The 27,323-nt window shown below is 35.3% G+C and overlaps 1 protein-coding gene across 1 annotated transcript in view; it reads right to left on the bottom strand.

Annotated features, from left to right (window-relative positions):
• Positions 1-27,323, bottom strand: part of FBN2 (fibrillin 2) — a gene marked incomplete at both ends in the record, with an annotated part of 194,580 nt that overhangs the window by 24,689 nt on the left and 142,568 nt on the right. Inside the window, 20 exons of the mRNA XM_084304737.1 lie at positions 128-244; positions 1,847-1,972; positions 2,425-2,550; positions 3,446-3,571; positions 4,231-4,299; positions 9,065-9,217; positions 9,813-9,938; positions 10,378-10,503; positions 11,143-11,211; positions 11,941-12,102; positions 15,864-15,986; positions 16,371-16,493; positions 18,239-18,364; positions 20,414-20,536; positions 21,916-22,038; positions 23,229-23,354; positions 24,946-25,071; positions 25,212-25,334; positions 26,109-26,243; positions 26,995-27,120. Coding sequence (XP_084160863.1) covers positions 128-244; positions 1,847-1,972; positions 2,425-2,550; positions 3,446-3,571; positions 4,231-4,299; positions 9,065-9,217; positions 9,813-9,938; positions 10,378-10,503; positions 11,143-11,211; positions 11,941-12,102; positions 15,864-15,986; positions 16,371-16,493; positions 18,239-18,364; positions 20,414-20,536; positions 21,916-22,038; positions 23,229-23,354; positions 24,946-25,071; positions 25,212-25,334; positions 26,109-26,243; positions 26,995-27,120 — 2,454 coding nt within the window. The remainder of the gene's footprint in view (positions 1-127; positions 245-1,846; positions 1,973-2,424; positions 2,551-3,445; positions 3,572-4,230; positions 4,300-9,064; positions 9,218-9,812; positions 9,939-10,377; positions 10,504-11,142; positions 11,212-11,940; positions 12,103-15,863; positions 15,987-16,370; positions 16,494-18,238; positions 18,365-20,413; positions 20,537-21,915; positions 22,039-23,228; positions 23,355-24,945; positions 25,072-25,211; positions 25,335-26,108; positions 26,244-26,994; positions 27,121-27,323) is intronic.

The following is a 27,323-nucleotide window of genomic DNA, read 5'->3' as shown; positions in this document are numbered from 1 at the left end:
ATAAATTACTGCACTCAATTAATTTCCCTAGCACCCTGAAACATCTGTTTGAGTTTTAACTATATACATCCTCCTTGGCATGCTAAACCAGCCACAATGAAAGCATGGTTTGGATTACATCACCTACCCATACAATCATTATTATGAGTTAATTCAAATCCTGGATAACACAGACAGTTATATGATCCAACTGTGTTTTTACATGTTCCGTTTCCACACGGATGGCGTTCACATTCATCGACATCTGCAAAGTGAAACAAAATTATATGCTAGAATTTATTTTTAAAGGTATTTGTTAAAGTGATGTCTTTGCATACAGTGACAATACTCTAAACCTGTCACATCTGTCACATTTTTTATTTTTACTAGTGATTTTTGCATCATTGTGTGAAACCTTCTGGGCACGTGTAGGAAAACATTACATATGACACTTATTTTTCATTTGTATTTTAAAAAGTACTGTAAAGATCAAAATAAGTATATATGCAGTACCATGAAACATTCTTTTTATTTTCCTTAATAATACCTTCATTTCTTAATGTATACTAGTGATCTGAAGTCAGTACAAAGGATTGAGAATCACAGTCTCAGAACTGTCTCAAAATTCGTAAACACCTCTTACTCTAGCGCACATGAAAACCTGTTCAAAACACTCTCTAAACGAGATATGTGTTATTGTTCTCAACGTACAATCAGAAATATAAAGACTGCCTTCAAACTCTTGGATACATCTATTTTTTAAAACACTAGAATTCAATGTTTTTTACTGTGTATTTGAGTGTTGTTTGGATTTTCATGGGAATATGAAGGTTACTTAGATCTTTGTCTCCTGGTTCTTGTGGACTTTCTGAAATATTTGTTTATTTATATATTTATAACATTTTTTATTATTTATAACATTATTACAGATGCTAAACAACTTGTTACAGAATTGTTTCCATAACCTGTCATTGTCAAGATCCGTATTTCAGACTGCATTTCAGTCAAAATGTGTATTTCGGACTGTGAAAGACAAATTTCAGTTTTAGAATTATTATCATTTCAAGTAACCATGTTCTGGAAATTTTGCATTGTTAACAGAAGTCACTTTCCAAAATATCTTTTTCAGCTGATTTGACAAATATGATTTAGTTCAAAAATGAGAAGACTCAAAGCATATATGAATATATAATATTATGGGAACAGGTTTTCAATGCCTCCATTAAACAGAAGCACGAACAGACCTGTGTTATAGAGGTCACTAAATGTCACTAGTGCTTAAAGCTGACATTTAGTTATTTTTTTCGGAGAACAAAATTCATACATGCATCACCTCTTTCTTTAAATATCCTTTAGAATGTAATATTTAACATTAAAAAAAAGAAAGAAAAACATTCTTATTTTGTAATCTGCTTATTTCTTAATATCATCTCTTTCATGTCATTATCAGAATATAAAATTAGTATAGATTACATTAAGTGTGGAATTCTATTTTCTTAATGAAGTAGGAACTCAATGGCGTTTGAAATAATTGAAAAAAAATCTGTATTTTTGTCTCTGAAATCTGTTGCTATGTAATATCACCTGTAAATTTTTCTTTCAAATGAGTCTTTATCATGTATTTTTGTGAAAATAGGGTTAACATTTTCTTCAGTAATATGGAGCTACCTCTGAAAATATTGTGATTTTTTTTCTCCTTTCTCCAAGGATAACTTCACATACTTTAATCACAAAAAGTCAAAAACACATGAATCAGTCTTTCAATGCCATTATATTCTTCTTATACAATTAAAAAAAATAATAATCTAAACTCAGTCCCCTCTATTATCCCCTCTTTTAAAATCACAGAAGTGTTTTCTTTCCATACCCATGCACATAGTCTGGTCTTGAGATGCTTTAAAACCATTGTGACATATGCACTGGTAACTTCCTTGCATGTCCACACATAAACCATGACTGCAAACATTAGGAATTTCCAGACATTCGTTGCGATCTATAACAAAAATATAAAACAGATGGTACACATTATTGACTTTTATTATTCATTCATTTTACACAAACATGTTTTTACAATCTGTTATTATTATTAAAACCAGACTCGAAATTATCCATAACTAAACCTGAATCATAACAAAATTTCGTTTTATAAGAACTTCTTGCCTGTACACCTCAAGGTCAAAACTACTGTTAGTATTTGGTTGATACCTCAAGAATGTTCTTTAAAAGTTTCACCCTGTCTTTTCTTCCCTTGCACAAGGAAACAGGGCTATAAAATAAAAACTGCTACATAAAACACACAGCAGAATATGCAAGGTAACAGAAAATAAACAGAAAAAAAAACAATATGCAAAGTAAACAGAAAATTTCACCCTTCAAGAGAATCAAATACAGACCCTTGATTACATACAAACAGATTCAGACTAGAAAAATCAACTGATTTCTTACCAACACAAGCACCATTGGGTGAAAGTTTAAAACCAGCAGCACATTCACAGCGGTAACTACCAGGACTGTTGATACAGTCTGCATTTCTTTGACAGAGATTGTCTCCGTTGCTGCACTCATCAATATCTGAAATACCAAGAGTCATAGTAAGAAACCACAAGATGCATATTTCTGCCTAGTATTTAGACTGTATAGTCAGTCTTGTGCAAGACTGGTCTTCATAGGTTTCCTTAGCAAAGTATGAAGATGCTGACCTTCAGCCTCCTGTGCTGTAAGTGCAAATGAAAAGCAACATCGATTGAATTTTATCAACAGCACACTTTTTGGATGAAGGAGGATACCAACTCCCTATATACTGAATCCAACTCCCTATATACTGAAGCAGTCATGAAGATTTAAACATGTACCCGAAGAAATTTATTGTGTTGTATTATTGTATTATTGTATGTTATATTATTGTATTATTGTATTATATTTATTTATTCAGTTGTACATCTATATATTTTAAACAAAAGAACATTTTGAAGTGAAAAAGTAAGTGGCACAGTTTGTTTGCAATTTAGGGCTCAAGTGTCATCGGCACAAGACACTCAAATACCAACAACAAAACTACCATTGACTTCAGGACACACAAAATTTCACTACTATCTTCTATGAATATATGATACTTTATAAAACCACGGAAGAACAGATAGAAGGGGGAAAAATCAAGGGAACTTTTTCTTTGAGCAAGGTTTAACACAAATTAATAAGTAATACAATTAAAACCATAATAAAATGAAAGCATTTAGGAGCCAGTGGGTTACTTGACACAAAAAAAATGACAAACTGTATTCAGTGCATATGCATACGTATTAAAGACAAACACATCACAAAATCGTTTATGGATTTGACCCTTACAAGAAAGAAAGCTCACAACTTGTCCTCTAGTTTGAAAAATATGTAATTTAAATGTTCGCCTTTCCTTTAAGATAATTATGCTTATGTGAACTAAGTAGAAAATAGCGTCACTTCAAATCACCTTCACAGACCAAGAGCAGGTCATTGTAGCTGAATCCAGTGGGGCACTCACAGCGGAAGCTGCCAATCTGATTGATGCAAACACCATTTGCACAGATTCCTGGGATCTCCTTACATTCATCGATGTCTGAAAGTCAGATGAGCTTGTCAAAATACAGTACTTCTTGACTTTATACACAATACGGTTTCTCAATTTCACTGTTTTTTATACTGAGATGAGAAGTTCCTTTTAATTTACTTAAACTACTAATTACATACAGGGTATAAATCAAAACAAGATTACAAGAAAAAATAAACTATGTGAAGTTTAGCAAGTGATCAAAACAGAGAAATACTAAATATTATCAGGATGCAGAAGTGTTACTAATGTGCTCATGAGTCCAAAAAAATTTTTGAAGGTAAAACCTTCAAAAAAAAAAAGGCAAAACCTTCAGAAAAACAAACCTTCAGGAGGGGGGATGAAAAGATCATTATCAAAATGATCAAAAATTATCTCTCTCTTGAGAGAGAGGGGGGGGGGTTGGAACTGCTTTAATTGGAACTGCTTCCAGCCCAAGCTGTTCTATAGTTTCTATGATTCTGTGAAAATGGAGGAATCAAAAAATATAAATAACAAGTCACTATAACTTTGCTCTCACACTATGCGTCTCACCTTCAAAACTTCACAATGAGATAGAATCTTATTGAATTTTATTTTATGAAATATTCACTTTAGTCCACTATTATGGAGCTGCACCAATCTTATGCATAGCATCTTTTGGTTAAAATAAGTTTATTGAAACTTACCAACAGCTTTTCCAGTATGAATATCAAAAGTAAAGCCAGGAATATTCCCGCATATGTTCTTGAATTCAGCTAGAGCAAAACAGAGAAAAATGCATTTTTATTGAGTATTTATAAATCTCTCAATTGTAGTTTTCTCAGAGCAGATACAAGCCAAATCTACTCAAAAGAGAGAGCCATTGCCTCCTGTACAAATTATACTGAAAATTCAGGTTGCCAATAAATGAATGCAAACTGGAACACTAATTCATACTTGTTTTTTTGTAAATCTTTGCAGACTTTGGCACAAGAACAAATGTCTGGTTTGAGCAAGCAGAGCTTTAGTTTTTGTTTTAAATAGAACTCAGTAACTTACCATTTAAGGTTCATTATTGCTTTCTAGAAATCTGTAGAGACAATCAGCAACACTTTCAGAAAGAAGTAAATTTAACTCACTGGTACCCAAAGTGGTGATAATTTATTTCTCTTCTTGTTGTTGTCTTAGTTTCTTCATCCTCTATATTTCAATGTCAGCTTTTCATTAGTTTAAAAATTGGTTAAGTTTAATCACTAGCGTTATAACTTGAGTAATTCTTGTTTCCTTTAAACCAAATGTTCTTCTTTATTAAAATTTCAGCAAATATAGTTGATAATTGTGCAGAATGTGATTTGGCAAAATATTTTTTTCACATTCAAATATTCTTATTTCTTGTACAAGCTGACTAGGACCCAGTATATAAACCTTGGCATTTTCTTCTGTCCTGCTCTTTAGTGACTGTTTAATGTCTACTGAGGTTACTCTTGCAGTACAGAATAATCTCAGAGCTCACTGCCACAATGTTTTGCCATCCAGAAATGTTCTGTTCTATTAACATGTATAAGATTTAAGGTTTTCTTTATAACAATTATTTTCTGCATGGAGATTTATGCCATTTACATTGTTGTTAAACCAGTGAAACACACACAATGGGTAAAAAGAGGGCCCTGTGTTCACTACCTTGTCCCCATGGATGATGACAATCTATTTCCGTAATAACGCCTAACATCAGTTCTGGGAGAATGAAGAAGAACCTCAGAGAGTCTCAAGCTTTCTTCCCTTCTGTGCTATGCTACCTAGGTATTTTCTATGTTCTATTTAATAGAGTTCTTTCATTTTTTTTTTAGCTTGTAATGTGTAGTAAAAATTGCATGTAATTAAGTAAGAACTGTAGTATAATGCTTTTATAAAGACTGCCAAATTAGCATTGCACAAACACTCCAGAGATTTACTTTCTGAAAGTTTGAAAGTTTGACTTTTTACTATTTGCAACAATGACTTTAAAAAGTATTTACAAAAACCACATACTTATCACTATATTATTTTTCACAGGAAAAAAGTTCTATCACATAACAGGGAAAAAACTCTTTGAGTCAAGCACTCCCAGATGATCCAACCATACAGAGAGTTCTGCAAATACTTGGTTACTTTTTAGCAGCGAAACAGCTTTTACACTTATTTGGGAGGGAAGAAGAAAGAAGAAAGAAAGAAAGAAAGAAAGAAAGAAAGAAGAAAGAAAGAAAGAAAGAAAGAAAGAAAGAAAGAAAGAAAGAAAGAAAGAAAGAAAGAAAGAAAGAAAGAAAGAAAGAAGAAAGAAAGAAAGAGAAGAAAGAAGAAAGAAAGAAAGAAAGAAAGAAAGAAAGAAAGAAAGAAAGAAAGAAGGAAAGAAAGAAAGAAGGAAAGAAAGAAAGAGAGAGAGAAAGAAAGAGAAAGAAGAGAGAAAGAAGAAAGAGAGAAAGAGAGAAAGAAGAGAAAGAGAGAAAGAGAGAAAGAGAGAAAGAGAGAAAGAAGAGAAAGAAGAGAAAGAAAGAGAAGAAAGAAGAGAAGAGAGAAGAGAGAAAGAAGGAAAGAAGAAAGAAAGAAAAAGAAAGAAAGAAAGAAAGAAAGAAGAAAGAAAGAAAGGAAAAGAAGAGAAAGAAAGAAAGAGAAGAAAGAAAGAAAGAGAAAGAAAGAAAGAAAGAAAGAAAGAAAGAAAGAAAGAAAGAAAGAAAGAAGGAAAGGAAGGAAGAAGAAGAAGGATGGAAGGAAGGAAGGAAGGAAGGAAGGAAGGAAGGGAAGGAAGGAAGGAAGGAAGGAAGGAAGGAAGGAAGGAAGGAAGGAGGAAGGAGAAGGAAGGAAGGAAGGAAGGGAGGAAGAGAAGAAAGAAACTAAGATTATTCTGTTTAAGGCTTGTATGGTAATGGTTATGATCTGTACTATGTGTAAAACCGAGCAAGATAATCTTTCCTACCTGGAAGTCATCAACAGAAATTAATAGTTAAGCATAAATACATGAAAAGGAAGAGAGAACTCAGTTCACAAAGAAAAAATTGCAAATGAATTGGCACGTGAAGTTAATTTAGAGGAACAATATAATTCTCATCAGAGCAGAATAATACTTTTAATGAGGTACTGGGGCTCAGTCTAGCAAATTGGTTAAGGTCAGAATATCATAACCCCTGTCTGTGATGTGTAGCCCCCCACCCAGATTCAGTACAACTGATTATATCCTGTAACTTCAACTATTCAAGCATTTACATAAGTGTTTAATCCCTCAAACAATCTCTTTTCATGGTGAAAGAGTGTCAGCCATGTTTCCAAATATAGTAAAGGCATTTAAAAGAGCTAACAAGACAATACCGAAGTATTTCAGGAATATTTAACCCCATAACTCCTTGCAGACTGTCTCAGTGAAGTTGTTTTAACAAAGCTTTAAAAACTGCAGCAGTACTTGAAAACTTGTCTTAACAATCTAAAAGGAGAACTCTCTCCTTCATGCAAGAATATTAATTGCATGAATCCCTGCTAATACTTTGGTATATTTTTTTCATATGTCATCCTGATGACAATTTTATGGTGAGAGACAAACGACTATGGGAAAGAATTTTATGAGCTCTCTCTGATAGCAAACATGTATTTCCTCTCTCAAGCTTATTTTCAGCTCCCATTCCTGACTGCTAGAAACATTCCTTCATTTTCCCTCCTCCTACTTAAGAAAGAAATGGAAGAGGGTGTTTTTCTTTTCAGTCCCATTTTCCTCCTCTTTACTGCTTGTGGGAGAAAATCCTCCCTAATTATCTGCTATTTCCCTTACATCACCAGAATAAACCATGTGGAATGAAAAGAATACATTATTTACACTAACACCACAGAGGATGCACCCCCAAAGGTATGGCTTTAGTGGTACTAGATTTGTTGTAGAAAGTTAATTAAACAGTAAAATGCATATATATTAAACAGTTATTTTATCTAGGCACCTTTGCTCTTTTTACAAATGTAAGAGTATTTTAATGAGGCCCAGGTGCTACTGTCAGGTTTCCAAGTTGGTGATTCTCTCACCAACAATTTTTCTGAGTTGAGCTTTCAAGGGTGACTTGTTCCAGGCAAGAAACTACATAAAGACTAACTGAAAAAGAACTCAGTACCTTTCTATTTTCACTTCATTTTGTAGAAGGAAATTTTTATTTCCCATTACTATGCCCTACTTACAGAGCTTTTGCAAGTTAATCACCTTCAGTAGAGGTAATGTAAAAGCAACCAAGAGGATCATGCTCAGATGTGAGACACAAGTGAAAAATCTAGAAAGGCAATACACTGTATGAAACTATGAAACACAATCTTTGTGTTCAAACAGAGATTAGGACTACAAGGATAAATGTATCCCTTGCTATGCAGTTACTAAATTATGCTATCAATGATCCTGTGAGGCTGATCAGGCAGCAGACATCTCTTTCCTTCCAGGCCTTTATGTTCACCTCCACTCAGGGGGACCTGATGGTATTTTCTTCCCTTGTCCTTGATCTCACTGGCAGCAGAGAGGGAAAACCTCTATATTCTTCCTGTATATTTTATTCAACCTGTGTGAATGATTGGTTTCCTTGACTATTGAGGCTGTATCTTCCCTCTGCAGAAACTGAAGAAATATCTATCCCTGTTTAGCACAGCAAGACTTATTCCAACCAGTGAAAAAACAGCGGGGTATTCGTCACACTATTTTAGCATAACAACCCCATACAATGCTACAGGCTTGGGGCAGAGTGGTTGGAAAGCTGTGCAGAGGAAAAGGATCTGGAGGTGTTGGTTGACACTTGGCTCAACCAACAATGAGCCAGCAGTGTGTTCAGATGTCCAAGAAGGCGAACGGCATCTTGGCTTCTATCAGGAATAGTGTAGCCAGCAGGACAGGGAGGTGATCGTCCCCCTGTACTCTGCTCTGGTAAGGCTGCACCTTTAATTTTGGGCCCTTTACTACAAGGACCCATCAAGGACCTGGAGCGTGTCCAGAGGAGGGCTACGAAGCTGGTGAAGAGCCTGGAACACAAGTCCTGGATGGAGTGACTGAGGGACCTGGGCTGTTTAATCTGGAGAAGAGGAGGCTCAGGGCAGCCCTCATTGCTCTCTGCAGCTACCTGAGAGGAAGGTGTGGGGAGCTGGGGGCTGTCCTCCTCTTGCAGATAACTAGTGATACGACAAGAGGGAATGGCTTCAAGTTGCGCCAGGGGAGGTTCAGGATGGAAATTAGGAGAAATTGGAAGAAATTCTCAGAAAAAGCAGTTAGGCATTGGGATGGGTTGCCCAGGGAGGTGGTGGAGTCACCATCTCTGGGGGTGTTTAAGGAAAGGTTGGATGTGGTGTTTAGGGACATGGTTTAGTGGATAATATTGGTGGTAGGTGGATAGTTGGACTACATGATCATGGAGGTGTTTTCAACCTTAATGTTTATATGATACTATGATTTTAGCAAAGGTTTTTTGGGGGCTGAAATTTCAACTTCAGCTAATATGTTGAAGGAGCAGAAGCACAAAGAATGTAAGAAAATTGAATGATTATGGTAGGCTTTACCAGTTCCTGGAGTTGGACATGGTTCACAAGGTTTATTCCAGGCTTTCCCAACATTGTATGTGCAGCAACACATCCTTTTGGTCACATTGAAGGGCAGCTCATTCTCACAGGAGGTTCCATTATAACTTCTGTAGCAAAAGCTTTTTCTCATGTCTAGATGTGAGGAAAGAATCACTTATGAAGTAACCAATGAATTGATTTATGTAAATATCTACCCCCATGAACCAAGACAGTAATTCATTAACTCTGGCTTCCGAATGCAACCCCAAAATGTGCACAGATACACTCAGAAATCATTTAAAGATTGCACTCATCTACTTTTTGTATTAGACTTACCTGAAATGACATACTTTCAAGACAAAGGGGTAAAAGCAACATTCACAAGAAATCAGAAACAAACTGTAGATGCCCATCAGATCCATCTGTATATCAAACCCTACTATTGGAAATGGCTGGTAAAAATAAAAAATATTTCTGCGTTCTGTTAAAGAACAAGACCATGAAAACACTGCATTTGTCTCTCTTTCCTGGCTACATGACACAACCTCCTGGGAGTTAAAGGTAGGAAAAAGCTATAATAGTCCTTAAGTTTATGAAAAAACATAACAACTGCAAGTCCAGTTTTCTGGTATGAGACTTTAAAGACTTCAGAATCGACCACATGAAAAAGGAAATTTTAGAGCAGGGAGTCTGGTTCCAAAACAGGTTGATATCTAGACAGTTATAGTAAAGATGACATTTTGCATACCCATGCAGTTATGTCCTCCATTGACCTGCATATATTCAGGAGGGCAAATGCAGGTGTAGTTTCCCAGGGTATTGTAGCAGGTTCCAGGACCACAAACACCCGGATGTGCAACACATTCATCAATATCTAGAGACCAAGTGAAAAAAATATAATTAACAATAAGAAGGAAGACCAGCCCCAGCAAATATTTCTGAGAAACACAGCCAAAATATGCTAAAACGAGAAAAACGTTGCATACAAAGTCTAGTTTGGGAAGTACAGATCAGATTTGGATCAATACAGAGAATGTAGTAAAACTAGTAGGCAATACAAGGCACTGAAGCTGGAATCTACAAATGATGAGTTGAATCACCTTATCTATATACTATGTAGAAAATACACATAGCTGAGATCTAGTATATGAATTTCAAGTTTAATGTTAATCATATCAATAATGCCCAAGACAATGATTTTAGAAAAGATTTTTGGTAAGAGTGTGGATACCATAGCCACTTTTGGATTTAAGGCTAAAACACTGTTTTTCATCATAACTGCAGTGTGATAAGACAATTTCAAGGGATTCAACCTTCACAGATTCTCGTCTCTTCACTGAGGTAGTAGCCTTTTGGACATTCACACTGGAAGCTGCCAAAAGTATTGATGCAATTTCCACCTTGGCAGAGACCTGGCAGCTCCTGACATTCATCAATGTCTAAAAAAGAGACAAAAACTTACTTTCAATCCAGAATGAAAAGAAACATCAGACTGTAAGTACTCCCCTGAAATTTTACCAACTAGTAGCTTTTAACTGTCACATGGATTTTTGTTGCTTATTTAGAAACTTTATGAAAGCATGGATGCACTTTATGAAAGCATGGATGTGATGCTCATTCTCTCCTATATAACTAGTTTTTCTGGAGCACGTTTCAGCTTGATGAGCACCTGGAATTCAGCTTCTGTTACTGTTTACAGGAATTTGGCATCCAATTCCCCATTCCTGCATGCTCACTGGTTTCTTTGTCCAATGAATGTTTCCTGAAACTTATACCTTCCACTGATAAACTATAATTTTCATAGAAGATTTATTCTTCAGGGCTAATTTCAAAGTTCAGCTCAAGTAAGGAGGCACACAAAAGGTATGATATCATTTTATTTTCCTACTGAAATGTTGTTGGACTTCTTCAATGTTCTTTTACAATGCTCCTTTTCATCACACTGTTGTTCAACTCATATTAACTTTTGGTTTGCAATAAATGTAATGGCTTCTTCAAAATACAGTTCATGCATTTATCTCACCAAAGATGGCACTTTTTTTATTACCAAATTTCATTGTCATTTACAATGAACTCACCTTCTAAAATAATAGTGATGGGATTTGGTCTGAATCCTTCTCCTCCTGGACAGAGAGTATTGTATTCCGCTAAAGTAAAGTATAACAAGAGAGAGCATGTCAGTTATATGAGTGCTAAGAATAGAAACAAAGCATTTCATATGTGTTTCTAATGCTTCTTTTTCCCTACGGTCATTATTCTTCTACCTTCCTTGGACTACTTACTGGAAACAAAGCAAGTCTGCTTTGACCATTACCATAACCTTGGATATTCTTATAGGCAGGGACAAAACTGTTTCCTTCATTTTCTGACTGCATAAGGTATACATGCATCCTCCACTTTTAGCTTTTTCTAGTTCTTCATATTGTATGCCAGTATACAATAGATGAAGAGATGTTAAAATTGTAATTCACACTATTATGAGACTGTTTAGAATAAGCTGCTTTGTATTTCTTTTGCATTATTTCATATATCTACAAAGTTGGTAAGTATCACTGGGTAACAGTTTTGAAAGTACCTAAGTGTGACAGAAATTGTTATATAACAGTTACCAAGATTCTCTTTGAGAACCAACACAGTTCTTCGAATTAAAGACATACTTTAAATTCTAACCTTTAGTCACATTTATTACCCTAACCAATGTGGAGCTGCTGATTAAAAATTGCAAACAGATGTATGCAATATGTTCAGATTCTCAAAATAAATCATTTTTTAAAATGATAACTTAATGCAGTAAAAGATTGCAAACACTTTTTCTATTTCTCAGTAGTATATTTTATAATAAGGGGAGAGAGGAAAATATGAGAACATTTTCTTACTGCTGTTTACAGGCGGACATGTCTCACAGGGGTTTCCCCAAGCTTTTCCCAGAGAGCAGCAGCATGAGGAACGACTGACTCCAACTCCAATTTCAGTATTGCAGGATAGGCTTCCATCCCCTCGTGGTCCATACTTCAGGTAGCAATTGCCAACACGATTATCTACATATAAAGCACATATGACTACAGCTGCACACAACAATCTGGGCAAAGCAACAGTAGGCGTTCATTTTAATGTTCCATATCTAGAAGCCGGAATTCAGATAACATCATTCTTTTAAAGTCACTGGCAAGCTGAAAACATTCATGTACACTGTTACTGATGTTGAGAGAGACAGTATGGAGAAAGGGTAGCTTCAGCCTCCTAAGAACCCAGAGAACGGTTTTAAATGTTTGAGTATCTTCCAGATACATACAACACTCAGTTGTATGTAGTGTATGTAGAACATACAATATTCCCAGTTTTCAGTCCAGAAAACATCTAGAAGCCTTGCTGCAGTTTGCTGATAATATTTCTTCTCTATTTTCTGAGTTTGACTAGGCTGGATTCCACTCTCTTGTGGAAATTAGAAGTCACCTATTTCTCTATGGAACTGCAGAAAAAAAGTGCCATCTGTCATTGCACTGGAAGAGCTGTACTTGAAAAAAAAAAATCTCCAAAAATCATTAGCATTGAAGAAAATAATCTAAACTTCCAGAAACTTTGAGGAAAAAACGTTAGTTCACTCAAACTGATACTTCATGATGTAGACAACAGTTGGCATTGGTAGAATGAGTAATGAATCTGCTAAGAGAAGTACAACTTTGAGTTTTCTTTCTACTGCCAATACTACCTCCTTGTTCTGTATAAACGGCAAGTAACTAGCAGTGAATCATAAATACAAGGAATGAGAATATAGTCAATTATGACAGTATTTCCTATTACAGTCAAATAAGAATAAATTAATTTCCTCAAGTTTAGTGTTATAATTTTAAAGATCACAGCTATGAATTAACTTACTATCAAAGTATGCCACTAAAGAAGCATAGAAACAACTTGGAAGAAAGATTCATTGTATAAAGGCCACAGTGTCTTTTTACATTTTTACTATTTCTGTTAATAGTATAACTAAGAAACTTGTATATAAATTTTTGAATGGTTTTCTAAATGAATATTTTGACCAGAAATACCACATTTTTAATTTACTACTTGTAGCAAGTGCCACACACTACATTCTTAGCATTTTACATGGAGTGAGATGAACCAAGTATGATAAATATGTGTAGTTCATCCTTTAAAAATCTCCAGGGTTTAACAAATATCTTGATATGACATGACTTTTTAAATTATCCTGAGTTGTGGTACATATCACTGATCAGCCCATGTTGAGTGGAAGTCCTTTTTTTAAAAAAATTATTTATTTTAAATTTATTACATATTTTTTATTTACTAAGAGATTCTAGTAATAAATACAAGCTTTACAATTTGTTATGGCTGCAAAATAATATTAAGTTAGATCAAAGTAATATAAACAGCCTTCCCAAAAAATTAAAAAAGGGCATATCCTGTTGTTCTCTTTATGGACTTGAGCTGAAACAACCCTAACACAGATATTCTCAGAATACCTATTTCCTCGTGTTCTCAGAGGAACTGCATGCTCCTCTCCAATTGTGACAGTGGGAGACATCTGCCTTTTTAAGTGAAGCTGAGATTTGGCTTCATGGTTCTTGAGAAAAGTGGAAAAAAAAGAGCTTTTTGGAAAATGACTTCGGCTAAAGACCTCAGGTCCATTACAAGCAATAGGAGATAATAGTCCTTGGAAGGAAGGCAGAGTGTGGAATTCTCTAGCAGAGTATCAATACTGAGTCCGTAAAGGGTTTTAGGTTTCGGTTTACTACTCACATGAACTGTCTTGACAAGGCACCATGTTCTTCTTTGCCAAGGATAATATTTCTGTTCCTTCTGAGAGGAATTGGAATTAAAATTCCACTTTTTGCTCAAGCGTGCAAGAGATAGTTGCTATTGAAGAGAACCAGAAGTGCTGTCCTTTGACAAGAAGTTTCTGGAACATTTTTTGGCACAACCATTTAATTCCAGAAGTAAGAAACTTTCATTATCTTGGTAAGGTCTACTAGCCTGTGTCTTTTGTTGTTGTTGTTCTGTTTTGTTTTTCCCCAAGTGACTACAATCTTAGAGTGAAAATTGGGTAAGGCTTTACATTTGCAAATGACCCAAACTTCACTGTCACTGAAGCTGCAGTTTGGAATTGCAGTCCTGAGACTATAACAGATCACAAGCAAAATGAACTTTAATTCTTCCCTCTTTGGCCTGCATAAGTCAGTATGGTAGACATATCCAAAGTATAACACCTCTTAAAACAGAATTAGTATAGCTGCATTGGAATGGCAATTGTCTTGGTGTTTCCTTTGCCCATGTTAACTCATTTAATCCTCTAGAAATATTATAAATGCTGCTGTTGAAAGGAAACAGATCAAAACCTAACAACGTTTAAAATCGTATAATGTATAACTAAGATGCCTTTATTTGCACTTGATGCCCCCATCTCTTAAAGGGCTTCTAAAAAAAGGGCATTGAAGTGCCATTTCATTCATGGAACAGGACTTAGTTGTTATCTTAATCTGATGATATTTCATGAGAAGCAGAGGCTTTGCACACTCCTATTAAAAACAAAAGCTGAATGTTCAGTGAATGTTTTTTGCACTTCATCATGAAATCAGGCTATATAGAGATGTAAATTGTGCATCTGAGAGTTACAGTTCCTGCCATATAGACAAGAGGATTACAGTTCTGCCAATCTCTGAAACTGAGGTTAAAACAAAAAAAAACAAACAAACAAAAAACACATTTGTCCAGCAGTCTAAACCTCAGGAACTTCTCTTTTCTGTGCAGGCAGTCACTGAGGAACTAAAAATATTTCTTACACAGGGGAAAGGAAAAGTGTTTAAGTATGAGAGAGGCCTAGTAGTACTTCCTCAAGACAGAAATAAAGTAGGGTCAAACAGTTTTTCTTTCACTTTCTTATTAAATTTTTTTTTCTTCTGAGAGGGAGGACTTGGACTCTCACTTGGGACTCTACAGTTGCTAGAGAGAATGTACACAGAAAAGAGAGACACATGGAAAAAATGAGCAATAAAATGTGTTCTGAAGGAAATATGCATTTCTATAGAAATGATTTGTTTAGAATATAATTATTTATTACCACACTATAGTAGTATTGCCAGTATTTAGAAAATGGGCAGATTTCTACTTCTCAATTTGTGCAAGTCTGAGTCTTCCCCAAGTATTAAAATAAAAAGGCTGGTCTCCAAACAAAAAACTAAAAGGCTTTCCCAGGATCCCACACAAATCTTTAGAGCTGAACTTCTTTCAACACTACTTTCCCAAAAACTTCCCTAGACTGATTGCTCTTATATATTGTAATCACATGACAGTCTTATACCAAGTGGAAAAATGTAATGAAAGTAGAAGATACAATGAAAATTCCATTTATGTCAGTATAAGCCAGAGATGATTATGCCAGAGAGAATTAAACTACAGTGAAATGTGCTTTTGAGTTTGTTATTAGTTAAATGGGCACCATAAGCAGTTTTAATTCCAGTTTAGACTTAAACAAAGAACTGGCAACTTTGAGGAAAATGGAAATACAAATAATATATGTTTGAACAAATTTTTAAAAAGTGTATTTTAAAGACTTTATAAACACCATCAGTCATTTACAAGAACTAATAAGCTCTAGAAAACTATACAGCAGGATCAGCAAGTGAATGATAATTTTTGTATCTTGCTACCCTCAAGTGCATCAAAACAGGCACGCTGCCTTCGAAGAGAGACCAAAACTACCCATGTTTGATATATCTAGTATCCATCTAACATGATTATTCATTTGATTTCTACGGTGATACTTTAAGTAGCTTTTACTTACCCACACAACCCACCCCGGTAGGATTCAGCTGGAAATCTGGAGGGCAATTACATTCATACCTCCCAGGAGTATTTACACAGAGACCATTAACACAGTTAATGGGATCAGCACATTCATCAATATCTGAAATAGGAAGGCTATATTTATAAATCCATTCACTTGATGGAAAAGAGGAATCATTTTACATTTTAAAGCAAAACAGGCAAGAAATTTTCAAATACCAGTTATTTCTACCTGAAATTGAAGCAAAGAGCTGCTAATAATTCATCAAACACTTAAGAATAACCATCATGCAGCTGCATATATAAAAAGCATTTTTTAAATTTAATTCTTAAACTAAATCAAAAGCATACAATCCTAAAAACTCCTTATTTGGTGGAAAAAGAATGTGCTTGTATAGCTGCTAGAGAATAAAATACATGTTGTGAACTCCTGTTTCAAACAACCCACTGCAATTAAAAGGGTATTTATTTAGCCTTGACATATTTCTGAAAAGAAGAAATATACCTGTACAGTTTCCTCCGGTTCTATCTAGTTCATAGCCATCATCACAGATGCAGTGAAACATTCCTGGTAGATTATTGCAGGTACCAAACACACATATATTTTGGAAGGAGCATTCATCAATATCTGAAGGAATATATTAAGAAAAGAAAATTAGATACTGTTACCATATTAATGTTATAATAGTGTGTTGTATTGCAAAGTGCGAATGAAGACACATACAACTTCTGAGTGGAAGAAAATTAATAAAAGATGAAAAAAATTGGCAGGTACTGTCCAATAGCAAGATTCCTAAATTTCTAAAATAAAGCATCTGTGCAAAAGGTGAATGCAGCTCTAGTGAGCTATTTTTAGCAGAGACAGGAAAGCAGACAGCATTGATACCGTTTTACTAAGCACAGCTAAATTTTCACTTGGAATCCTGAACACAGTTCAGGAGTGAATGAAAGATCTGTGGTGAACTTGGCTTGCTTGCTTTAGTCGAAGCTTGAGTAGTGATGTAATGCCTCTTTATAGTAATGTATGCGAAAGGGTAACTTTGGAATGATGGGGATTGGGTTAAGTTTTTGGATGAAAAATTTAAGATAAATGCCTAGTATCCAGTGGTTCTCAGTTAATTTAAACTGGAAATTAAAGCAAGTTTTCTAAATTGGACTATAGCCATGAAATGACCTCTGAATTGGGTCAGAAAGATAATCTGTGTTAAGATAAGCTTTATAAAGTTGTGGAAAAGAGTGTATCATTGAGAAGCTAATATACTAATATGTCAAGGGGTTTTTTTAGAAATCAGGTGAAATATTGCAATTACCGCACTAAATACAGGCTTTAGATTTTATCCCTTGATGGCAGAAATCAGCCAAAGAGTCACTTCTTTTGGAATCACAATAATATACCAAGTTTTTTGTCCAAAATTCTTCAATTTGTTTTTCAGCACATTATTGTGGACCCACTGAAAAGCCAAAATTGCATGACTTACTGTCTCTAGAATTAGAGAAATTTCTAGAATATTTTGTTTATCAATATATCAATTGGCTGATTTATTTATTTATTTATTTATTTATTTTTGAACATTGGAACATTGGCACGATTATAAAATGGCTAACTGAGTTGCACTGAGAAATTTGCTAAGTTAAACAACTGATAATATTCAGTAATTACAATAGCTCTGACCAGAACACTTCTTAGATAATTTTTCACAAGCCTGAAGTCTGACTCATACATGTGCACATGAATATGTGAACATGCCACTAAAGTAAAATGCTTTGGAACATTAATTAAAAAGAATTTATGTAATACACGGTTTTCATGTTAAACTGAAAAAGGGTGTAAGAATACAGCAAGGAACAGAAGCTCCATTGGATTAGAGAGAGAATCATTTCTTCTCTACTTCAGATGATCTACAATACACAGAGTGAAAGGATGATGATAAAAAAATCTTCAGGACACACTTCAAGGATTATTACAAAGTTGTCAAATATGGTTTATTAAAAATGAGGTCACTCAATACAGTTTATATTTCCTATGTAAGCACATTAAATAAAATAGAGATGAATGCAGGTTTTTTCCACACACTATTCACTAGTGACAAGACTAAGAGAAATAGTAACAAAAAAAAACACCAACACAAAATTTCCAAGCCAAACTGCTGAGATTTCTGGGCCACAGCCAGGAAAACTTCATAAAGAGATGAAAGCTACCTTCAACATAATTAAGACTGCAAAATAATCCTTAGTTGAATAAATTAGTTTTATATGTGAAGCATGTGTTACGTATTCTGCTTCCAGGTTGAGGTACTTCCAGAAATTCTCGTTGTTTGCTTTATGGCAGCCAATCCAAACTCAGAAAATGAACTTGAAGTACTGGTAGCTTACCTTGGCATGACTTGCTGTCCGAGGAGGGAGTGAATCCCATCTCACACTCACAACGGTATGCACCAGGGACATTCAAACACTGTCCGTTTTCACACAGATTAACATTTTCTGCACACTCATCGATATCTGTGGGAGACAGGAATTTCTTTGAAACCACATGTCCAAATACAAATAATTTTATCCTACCATTTGCAGAGTTTTATTGATATAAAACAAATTGTTTACACCTGAAGATGAACCAAATTGAAAGAATGGAGAAAGGCAAATCTAATGTCATTTCCAAAATGACTCCTTCTACCCTGCTAAGATTCTTACCTATTATTATTATTATTATTATTATTATTATTATTATTATTATTATTATTAGAATTATTTGTTTTAATAATGCAAGGTTTTCAGTTTCAGTAATATTATGTCTGATAAATTCATTGAATGCTTTGCTCAGAAAGTCAAAGCTTTTTTTTCTGTTATATACGTATATAATATATATTAATAATTAATAATATATATTATATATTTATGTTATATATTGTACTCTGCTCTGGTGAGGCTGCACCTCAAGTACTGTGTTCAGCTTTTTTTTTTTAGCCTCACTACAAGAAGGACATCGAGGTGCTCAAGTGAGTCCAGAGAATGGCAACAAAGCTGGTGAGGGCTCTGGAGAACAAGTCTTAAGAGGAAGGGCTGAGGGAGCTCGGATTGTTCAGCCTGGAGAAAAGGAGGCTCTGGGGCGACCTTATCACTCTCTGTAAGTACCTTAAAGGAGGCTGTAGCGAGGTGGGGGTTGGTCTATTCTCCCATGTGCCTGGTGACAGGATGAGAGGGAATGGGCTAACAATGCACCAGGGGAGGTTTAGGTTCGATATTAGGAAGAACTGCTTTACCGAGAGGGTTGTGAGGCATTGGAATAGGCTGCCCAGGGAAGTGGTTGAGTTACCTTCCCTCGATGTCTTTAAAAGACCTTTAGATGTAGAGCTTAGTGATATGGTCTAGTGGTTTAGTGGAGGACTTGTTAGTGTTAGGTCAGAGGTTGGACTAGATGATCTTGGCAGTTTCTTCCAACCTAGATGATTCTGTGATTCTATGATATTGCTCTGTTAGTCTGACATGAAACATTCTTTGTAAGTGTTACTTTGAGCATCGGTCCTTTCAAAAAACATGGCTCATTTTCATTTTTCTAAGATTTTTGATAGCTCTAAAAAAGAGCAAAATTGTGAATTAAATTAAATTTTATATTTACAAATGTGAAGCATAAACAATAGGGATTAAAATTCATGTTCATTAGCCACAAACTTGAAACACACATCAATAAACAAAATATTAAGATCCTACTTCTGAGATCAAAAACTAATAGTAATAAGTCTTCTGACTGATTGTTATATTAAGTTTTAATAATATTTAAGGTGTAAATTGATTTTGGTTAGTTAGCTAATACTGAATGTGTTCACATTACTTTCTTTATTTTACTACTCTTATGATGCATTCCTTCAAACCTTAAAAACTGCTGACCTCATACAGAACAAATAAGAACTGTAGAGCAGAGACGCTGTTGCATTTCCACTCCGTAAGTGATAGAAAACACAGCAACTCAATGCTCATAAATTTATGTCTTATATAAAATCCTTACACTTTATACAATCTCTTATACTTCGAGTGATTTTGAAACACTTTCTGTGTGGTAAATGATGTTCAAAAAAACTTAAATGCAGAGATAATGGGCAACATTTTTCAATTGCAACTTGTTTTTATTTAAAAGAAAATCATTAAAAATAATGATTTAATCATTAATGATTACATCCAATTCAGTCCTCTTTCCCCTAGTGAGGGCAAAATGAAATATCTCTTCCCTGTCAGAGACAGACCCAGTCAACAGAGCAGGGTCAACGACAGCTGAATCCTTGTCCTCTTGAAACTGCACATTCACATTCAAAAAAGAGCAAAAGGAAAAGGAGAAAAGAGTACACAGGAGTTTCACACAACAACTGTTCTCACTGCATCCAGTTTGGCATGCAAATCGAAGGGTCAACTGCCTTTGTTAACATTTGTTCAGGAGATGGGTCTTAATAGACATTTTTATATTTATTCTCTTGCACTTTGGGCTTGGGTCTAATTTTGCAGCGTTCCCATGAAGCAGAAACCAGTAGTGGCAAATCAGCTTTCACAGAAACTTCTTACCAGAACAAGTAAATCCATCCCCTGTGAATCCCTCTGCACATGCGCAGCGGTATGACCCTGGGGTATTTACACACTGAGCATTCACGCTGCACTGGTGTGTCCCATTGGAGCATTCATCAAGATCTACACATCAGGGACAAAAGAGCATAAGCAGTAATACAGCAGTTAGTGTACTTTGCTTGCAATTAACTGTCAGACTAAACAAGCATACAACATCCACACAATGGATGGAATTCAGCTGATTCATTGGAGTAAATGTTGACATCATTACTTAAATGTTAATATCCTGATAAAGAACTTGGAATTAAAGTGTGTTGAAAATAACAGAACAAAGAGATATGGTGAGGTGAAAATCTAACACGCATCTGATGAGCCTTCTCAATGAACAGAACACAAAACCAACCTAATGCTATGAAAATCAATGCAAGCTTTACTACTAACTTGGATGCCAATTTGGATTTAAAAATAACACAAGCCAAACCAAATCAAACCAAACCAACAACAAAAACAGAAGACTCTCCTGCCGCTAAATGGCAATTGCAACTTGACTTGATGGAAATGGCCATCTGAGTGCATGATGTAAGTTAGTATCAGGTGCCGCACTGTGACACATGATATGTGGTACCTGATGGTCCTTTCCATACTCTGCCTTGCCCATCAGCAGACATCTGTATAAGGGACTCCTGGAAGAACATTCTGTACCCAGGAGCTATCTTAACAACATGTAACAACATATCTTACCATAAAATAGGATGTCTTATTTAGCATAGCTTTAAAATAGCTTTAAAATCTTACAAAATCTGGCTTGTAGTAAAATCTCATAATACAGGTACTTTTTCTTTCATATATTATACCAATAAAGCCTAATTTTTAAGTGAATCTTGTCTTCCACAGGTCCCAAAATGTTATGCAAAATAGGTAAATATTACAATCTCTTTTACACACCAAAGTTAAAAACAAAGGCAAGGAGACATAATGTGACTGTAGCAGCCCAGCAAATGTAGAATCAAGTTTCCCATACTTCAGGTCCAACCTGCTTTATATTAGGCCTATTAACTAGAAATACTACAGGATTTTTTTTTTTCCAGAAAAATGGTATTAAGTAACAGAAATAATATCTTAATGGCAGGAAATCTCAAAACAAACTCCACCTTATTTTTGACTGAATTTTGTATTTTGCCCATTCTAGCTGTTGTATATAAACTTTGCAAAATACGTATTAAACACAGTAGGATGTTACACAGAGAGGCTCTTGAAACAAAACCTTTTTTTTTTTTTTTTTTTTAAAAAAAAAAGCGAACTCCCCAAACATAAGAATCTTGTATACTCATCTATCCACAGAGTGCAGCAAATAGATGAATAATACTTTTGTTTCTAATGGAGTAATCACAGTCATATTGCATGTTTTGTTAAAAAAAGAAAAAAAAAATGGAAAAAGGGAAAAAAGGAAAAAGAAAAAAAAAAAAGAGAGACAAAAAACCTTCATTTTTCTATATACTTACCAATACATTTAATGCCATTCCCAACCCATCCCTCTCTGCAACTACATTTAAAACTTCCTGGTACATTGACACATGAGGCATGCATGTCACAGTTGTGAGCACCAATTTCACACTCATCCACATCTAGAAGCACAAAATAAACTGTTAGTATTTACATCAGGAGAACCAGAATATTACAAGTGATGTTTCCCTTGGATTTTACTCATTTCCATTGCATAGTTTTGCAATCCTTTAAAAAACCAAAAAGTTCAAAACCATATGCTATATTCAAGCAAGCAAAACCATATTCAAGCAAGTGACATTATTTTATAAATTAATAATAGTGATACTTGCATTTTCAATTGTACTTTCATTATATTTTCATTTGTTATTCATTATATATTCATTTCATATACTTTTCATTTGTTCTTTGTTAGTAAACATGGTAAAATTAGTTTGATTTCCTATAGTTGCTTTTTGATGTGAAATTAAAGCTGTCTTACAGACAAGTATGCTCATATGCCTAAAATGGGTTGACATCCTTGATTGTGTGGGCACATTGCAGTTATAGAAATGACTTGTCCTAGATTTTTGAAACTATAAAACAAATTCTTAAACATGGAATTACAGGAGGAATTCCATCAACCTTCCGAGAAGAGTCATTTTGGATGACCTTAGCTTCCCCCTAACAGAGTAGACCACCCTGCAGAAAGATGCCATTTAGCACAGGAAGTTGTACAGTTTGAAACTGCATTACTATGATTCTTTAAAATTTCTTAGCATGGTTTAGAAGGAAGGCATATACTTTCCTTCTTACACCATTTTTTTTTTAAATTTTCATTCTTTTATTCTATTTTTTTCCCCTTTTGACCTTAGACTCCTGGGTCATTTCTACAACTACAACTATTTCTACAGCTGTATATACAACTTTCTACAACTATTTCTACAGCTGTAGTTGATATATGAGTTTATACTTTGAGTATGCATGACAAATGGGTACAGATTAAATACTTCTACCACAGATGCTGCCATACCTAGTCAGGTTCTATTTGGTACTAGATATTCCTCCAGTCTATAGCAAAAAAAGTTTTGCCTTTAAAACTGCAGTTACATATGAGGTCTCTTATATCACATTGATGTTGGTCAAAGAGCAAACCTTTTCAAACTCCTGGATACATGCTGATACATGTAATATAGTTAGACTCCTACATTTACTACCTAATGGTAGAAATTACACTCTCTCACGTGTGTGTGAACACTTGTGCATTTATTTTACCTGAAAGCCAATCAAGATATCTACACACTGTAACACATATGACAGAAATTTGCTTTACCTGTGCATCCAGTGGTTCCTTTCTTGACCGAATATCCTAGCTGGCAGTGACAAATGAATGAACCTTTAGTGTTTTCACACTCCCCAAACATACAGATGTTGGAATTCAAATCACATTCATTTACATCTGTAAGTGCACATAAATTCATTGTTACTTAAAAATTACTAACACCTAAGTGTCACCTAACAGCATACTTTGTCTTTTTGGAATACTGTTGTTGAGGTGAAAATACCAGAAGCACATAAAGAGGAGCCATTTGACTTCCTCAGGGGTGAAGAGGCCTTACAGAGAGATCTTGACAAATTAGAGAGCTGGGCCATCACCAACCCACATGAAGTTTAACAAGAGCAAGTGCTGGATTCTGCACTCAGGAAGGGGCAGCCCTGGCTATACATACAGAGGGATGAGAAGCTGGAGAGCAGCCCAGGAGTATGTGGGGGTTCTGGTCAATGGCAAGTAGAATATGAGTTAACAGTGGGCCTTGACAGCCAAATGGGCCAACTGTATTCTGAGATGCATCAAGCACAGCATAGCTAGCCAGTTGACTGAAGAGATTGTCCTGCACTGCTGGTGTGTCCACGCTGGTGTGTCCTCACCTTGAGCTCTGTGTCCAGTTGTGTGCACCACAATATAAGAAAAATATAAAACTTTTAGGGAGCATTCAAAGGAGAGTGACAAAGATAGTGAAGAGTCTAGAGGGAAAGACATCTGAGGACTATCTGAGGTCCCTTATTCAGCTTAGAGAGGTGGATGCTGACGGGAGACTTCATGGCGGCCTGCAGCTTCTTCACAAGGGGTGTGGAGGGGCAGGCGCTGAGCTCTGCTTTCTGGAGACGGAGACAGGACCCGAGGGAACAGCATGGAGCTGGGACAGGGGAGGGTCAGGCTGGGAGTTAGGGAAAGGTTCTGCACCCAGAGGGTGGTTGGGCACTGGAATAAGCTTCCCAAGGAAGTGGTCACAGCACTGAGCCTGCCAGATTTCAGGAAGCATTTGGACAATGCTCTCAGACATATGGTTTGATTCTTGGGTGGTCCTGTGCAGTCATGAGTTAGACTTGATGATCCTTGTTCATTCCAACTAGAGATATTCTATGATTCTATGACAGTTTATTCAGCACTACATACGATTAGTTTCTACTCAGTGTGCACATGTGTAAAATGAGTAATGAAAGGTTTATTTGACAGATGTTCACAAAATATAATTTTATTAATATAGCCCAAACCACCTTAAAGTATAGTATATAGAAAACATTAAATGTAAAATATTAGGGTTTCGTATAAACAGTAGAACTATCTAAACAGGTGTATTTAATTCGAAGAAGTATTTTTATTTTGATTTCCTTCATAATCACTCATAGTAAATTAATGTAGTTGAGAGGATAAACTAAAACATTTACAAGAGACAGAAGAAAATGCTGGGGCACCCAAACATTTTCTTCTCTATAGTGAAGTTTTAGGCAAATCCTACAATTACAACTATATCAATCCTATTTTTGAAATTACAGGGGTTTATTTATGCATATGGACTTTTCAAATTTTCTGCTACACTTCTTGACATTTATACTGTAGCAAGACAGATCGGTAGATTTTTTTTTTTTTTTTTTAACATTTACATACATAGTTCTATAACCTGCCTTCATTATCCCTTCAAAGACTCCAAAGCATGAGTTGTACAATTTTTGGACTTTCATTACCTTTGGTTTGTACAGCTACTTACCAATGCAAGTTTTCATGTCCATAGACGCCATAAATCCATCATAACAGAGACAGCGATACTCCCCTGGAATATTAGTACATTGCCCACCATCACAGATATCTGGATTGTTTTCACATTCATCAATATCTGAAATAAAAGGAGAAAATAACTCTGTCACACTGATACAGACTGGCTAACAGAATACCATATTTAGATTGGCTGAAAGGCACCATGCTGGAACTTTCAATCTATTTTTAATGAAAACCCATAATGATATTAAAAACTACCTGCACATGTCCTGACATCTGGCATTAGAGCATAACCATCACTGCAGCTACATTCATAGCTGCCTTCGGAGTTAGTGCAGTGGGTGTCGCAGCCTCCATTCATTATCATACATTCATCAATATCTGGGGAAGCAACATAAGTTACAGTAAGTCTACTTTTATAAGGATAAGTCATTTTACTTAAGAGATGAAGCAGTTTGCCGGTGATGATCTTGAGTTTTCATTCTCACACTACACTCCCTTTATTTAGATTTTGTTCAGCCTTCCTTCCCTCTTTCAACTGCATTTTCATCTATGGGAGCAAGCGACTACTTTTAAGTTATTTATATTCACATATATTATTAAAGATACAGGCTTAACAAAGGGGGAAAAGACAACAGGTGGAAAGAAAAAGAAATAAAAGCCCTAAGAAACTAAAGTTTCATGTACACTTGATATGCAGCACAAATTTGTGTAATTGCAAAAAATAAGCAAAAGCAGCAACAAAAAAAAATCTCAGACCCTCTGCTCTCATTGCCTATGTGCTGACAAATACATAGTTCAGTATTACTAAAGTGTAGGATTTTTAGAAACATATACAGTAAGTAGAATAAAAACTATATGTGCTTGGGCTGTTCTTTCTCAACTAAGAAATGGAGCAATATTTTCTCATTGTTTCACACTCAAGCTTATGATTTTAATGGCATAGCATCATAAGAGTCTTATTTTCTCAAAGCATGTTTCAGAGTTCAGTACAGCAACGGTGTTACACTTTCTTAATACTCTTAAGGTGAAATGTCCACAATAGGTCATGATATACTTGATAGCAGAAAATGAGAAGATGGCTCTGCATGAAATAGAGGCAAAGTCATATGAAACAATACACGCTTAAGTACAAATACATGGGTTAAGGCATACAGCACTTGCCTATGCAGCCTTGTCGGTCAGAAGTAGCCTGGTATCCAGAATTACAGGAACACTGGTATGTTCCAATCATGTTCACACATTTGCCATTTCTGCAGAGATTGTCACTTAGTGAGCATTCATTTATATCTGGAAAATAATCATTTATATCAATTATTTCTTAGTCAGAGAAAGGGGGTAAGGAATACATATTAAACCAGTGGATTTCAGACACTTTCAATTTCTGGCTCTTAGCTCATTCTTGTTCAAGGTATGGACCCTAAACAGTATGTCTGAAACAGTGACCAAATGTTTATTTTCTTCATTTTGTTCTGTGAATATTAACTGTAGCAGAACCCCTCAGAAAGTCCATGGTACTCCAATCTGCTGGTTTAAGCCAACTCTTGCAATGACTATTCATCAAACACAGAAGACAAAGATGTAATATGATTTATGGCTTTTTTTTTTTTTTTTTTTTTTTTTTTTTACCCCTTCAGTAGTGAATTATGTGCAAAAAGGAGAACTGCATTTCACTGTGGAACAGAAACACTTTTTTTTTGTGATTGTAGGAAAAAGGTTCACTTCATGCTTTTATGCCTTTTAATTGAAAATGGCCAACATGAGTGGTACAGTCCTTCGAGCTGCTTAATAACTCTTAGAGGCCTGCTAAAAAACTCCTCTTTGAAGCCAAAAGTGCTGAGGGCACTGGAAATTTTACAGGATCTTCTATAAGGATTTAATTTGCAGGTACTTATTTTATTTGAAGTTATTCAAAGAAGGAACATGAATTTGTTTGAGATATTCCTAAGGCAACATCCTTGCCAGTGACAAAAAGTTTTCATAGCACAAATGACTGCTCTTCATAGAGAGAAGAAGACTGCTATCCTTAGTTGAAACTCACCAATGCATTCCTCATGTGATGGTGACAGTTCATGTCCCACAGGACAGTCACACTGAAAACTCCCTTCTGTGTTCACACAAGTGCCACCTCTACACAGTAGAGGGTTGCGTTCACATTCATCAATATCTGAAAATAAACCAGGGAAAGAAAGTATAAAATCATTACTAAGGAGCAACAAAGGGAAAAGCAATTCTCAGTGCCTGGAAGTGACAAAATCTGGAGGTCACAAATAAAAAGAAGGTTTATTTGAAGCAGTGTTCCTCCTTTCCTCATTCTATGTAACACTGCAAAACAAAAGTCCTTTATGTTACTGAATTTTAAAATAAGTT

This window comes from Netta rufina (genome assembly GCF_964035555.1).
Source record: "Netta rufina genome assembly, chromosome: Z".
Lineage (NCBI taxonomy): Eukaryota > Metazoa > Chordata > Aves > Anseriformes > Anatidae > Netta > Netta rufina.
Note: the sequence above shows the minus strand (reverse complement) of the source record. Positions and strands in the feature narration are given on the sequence as shown.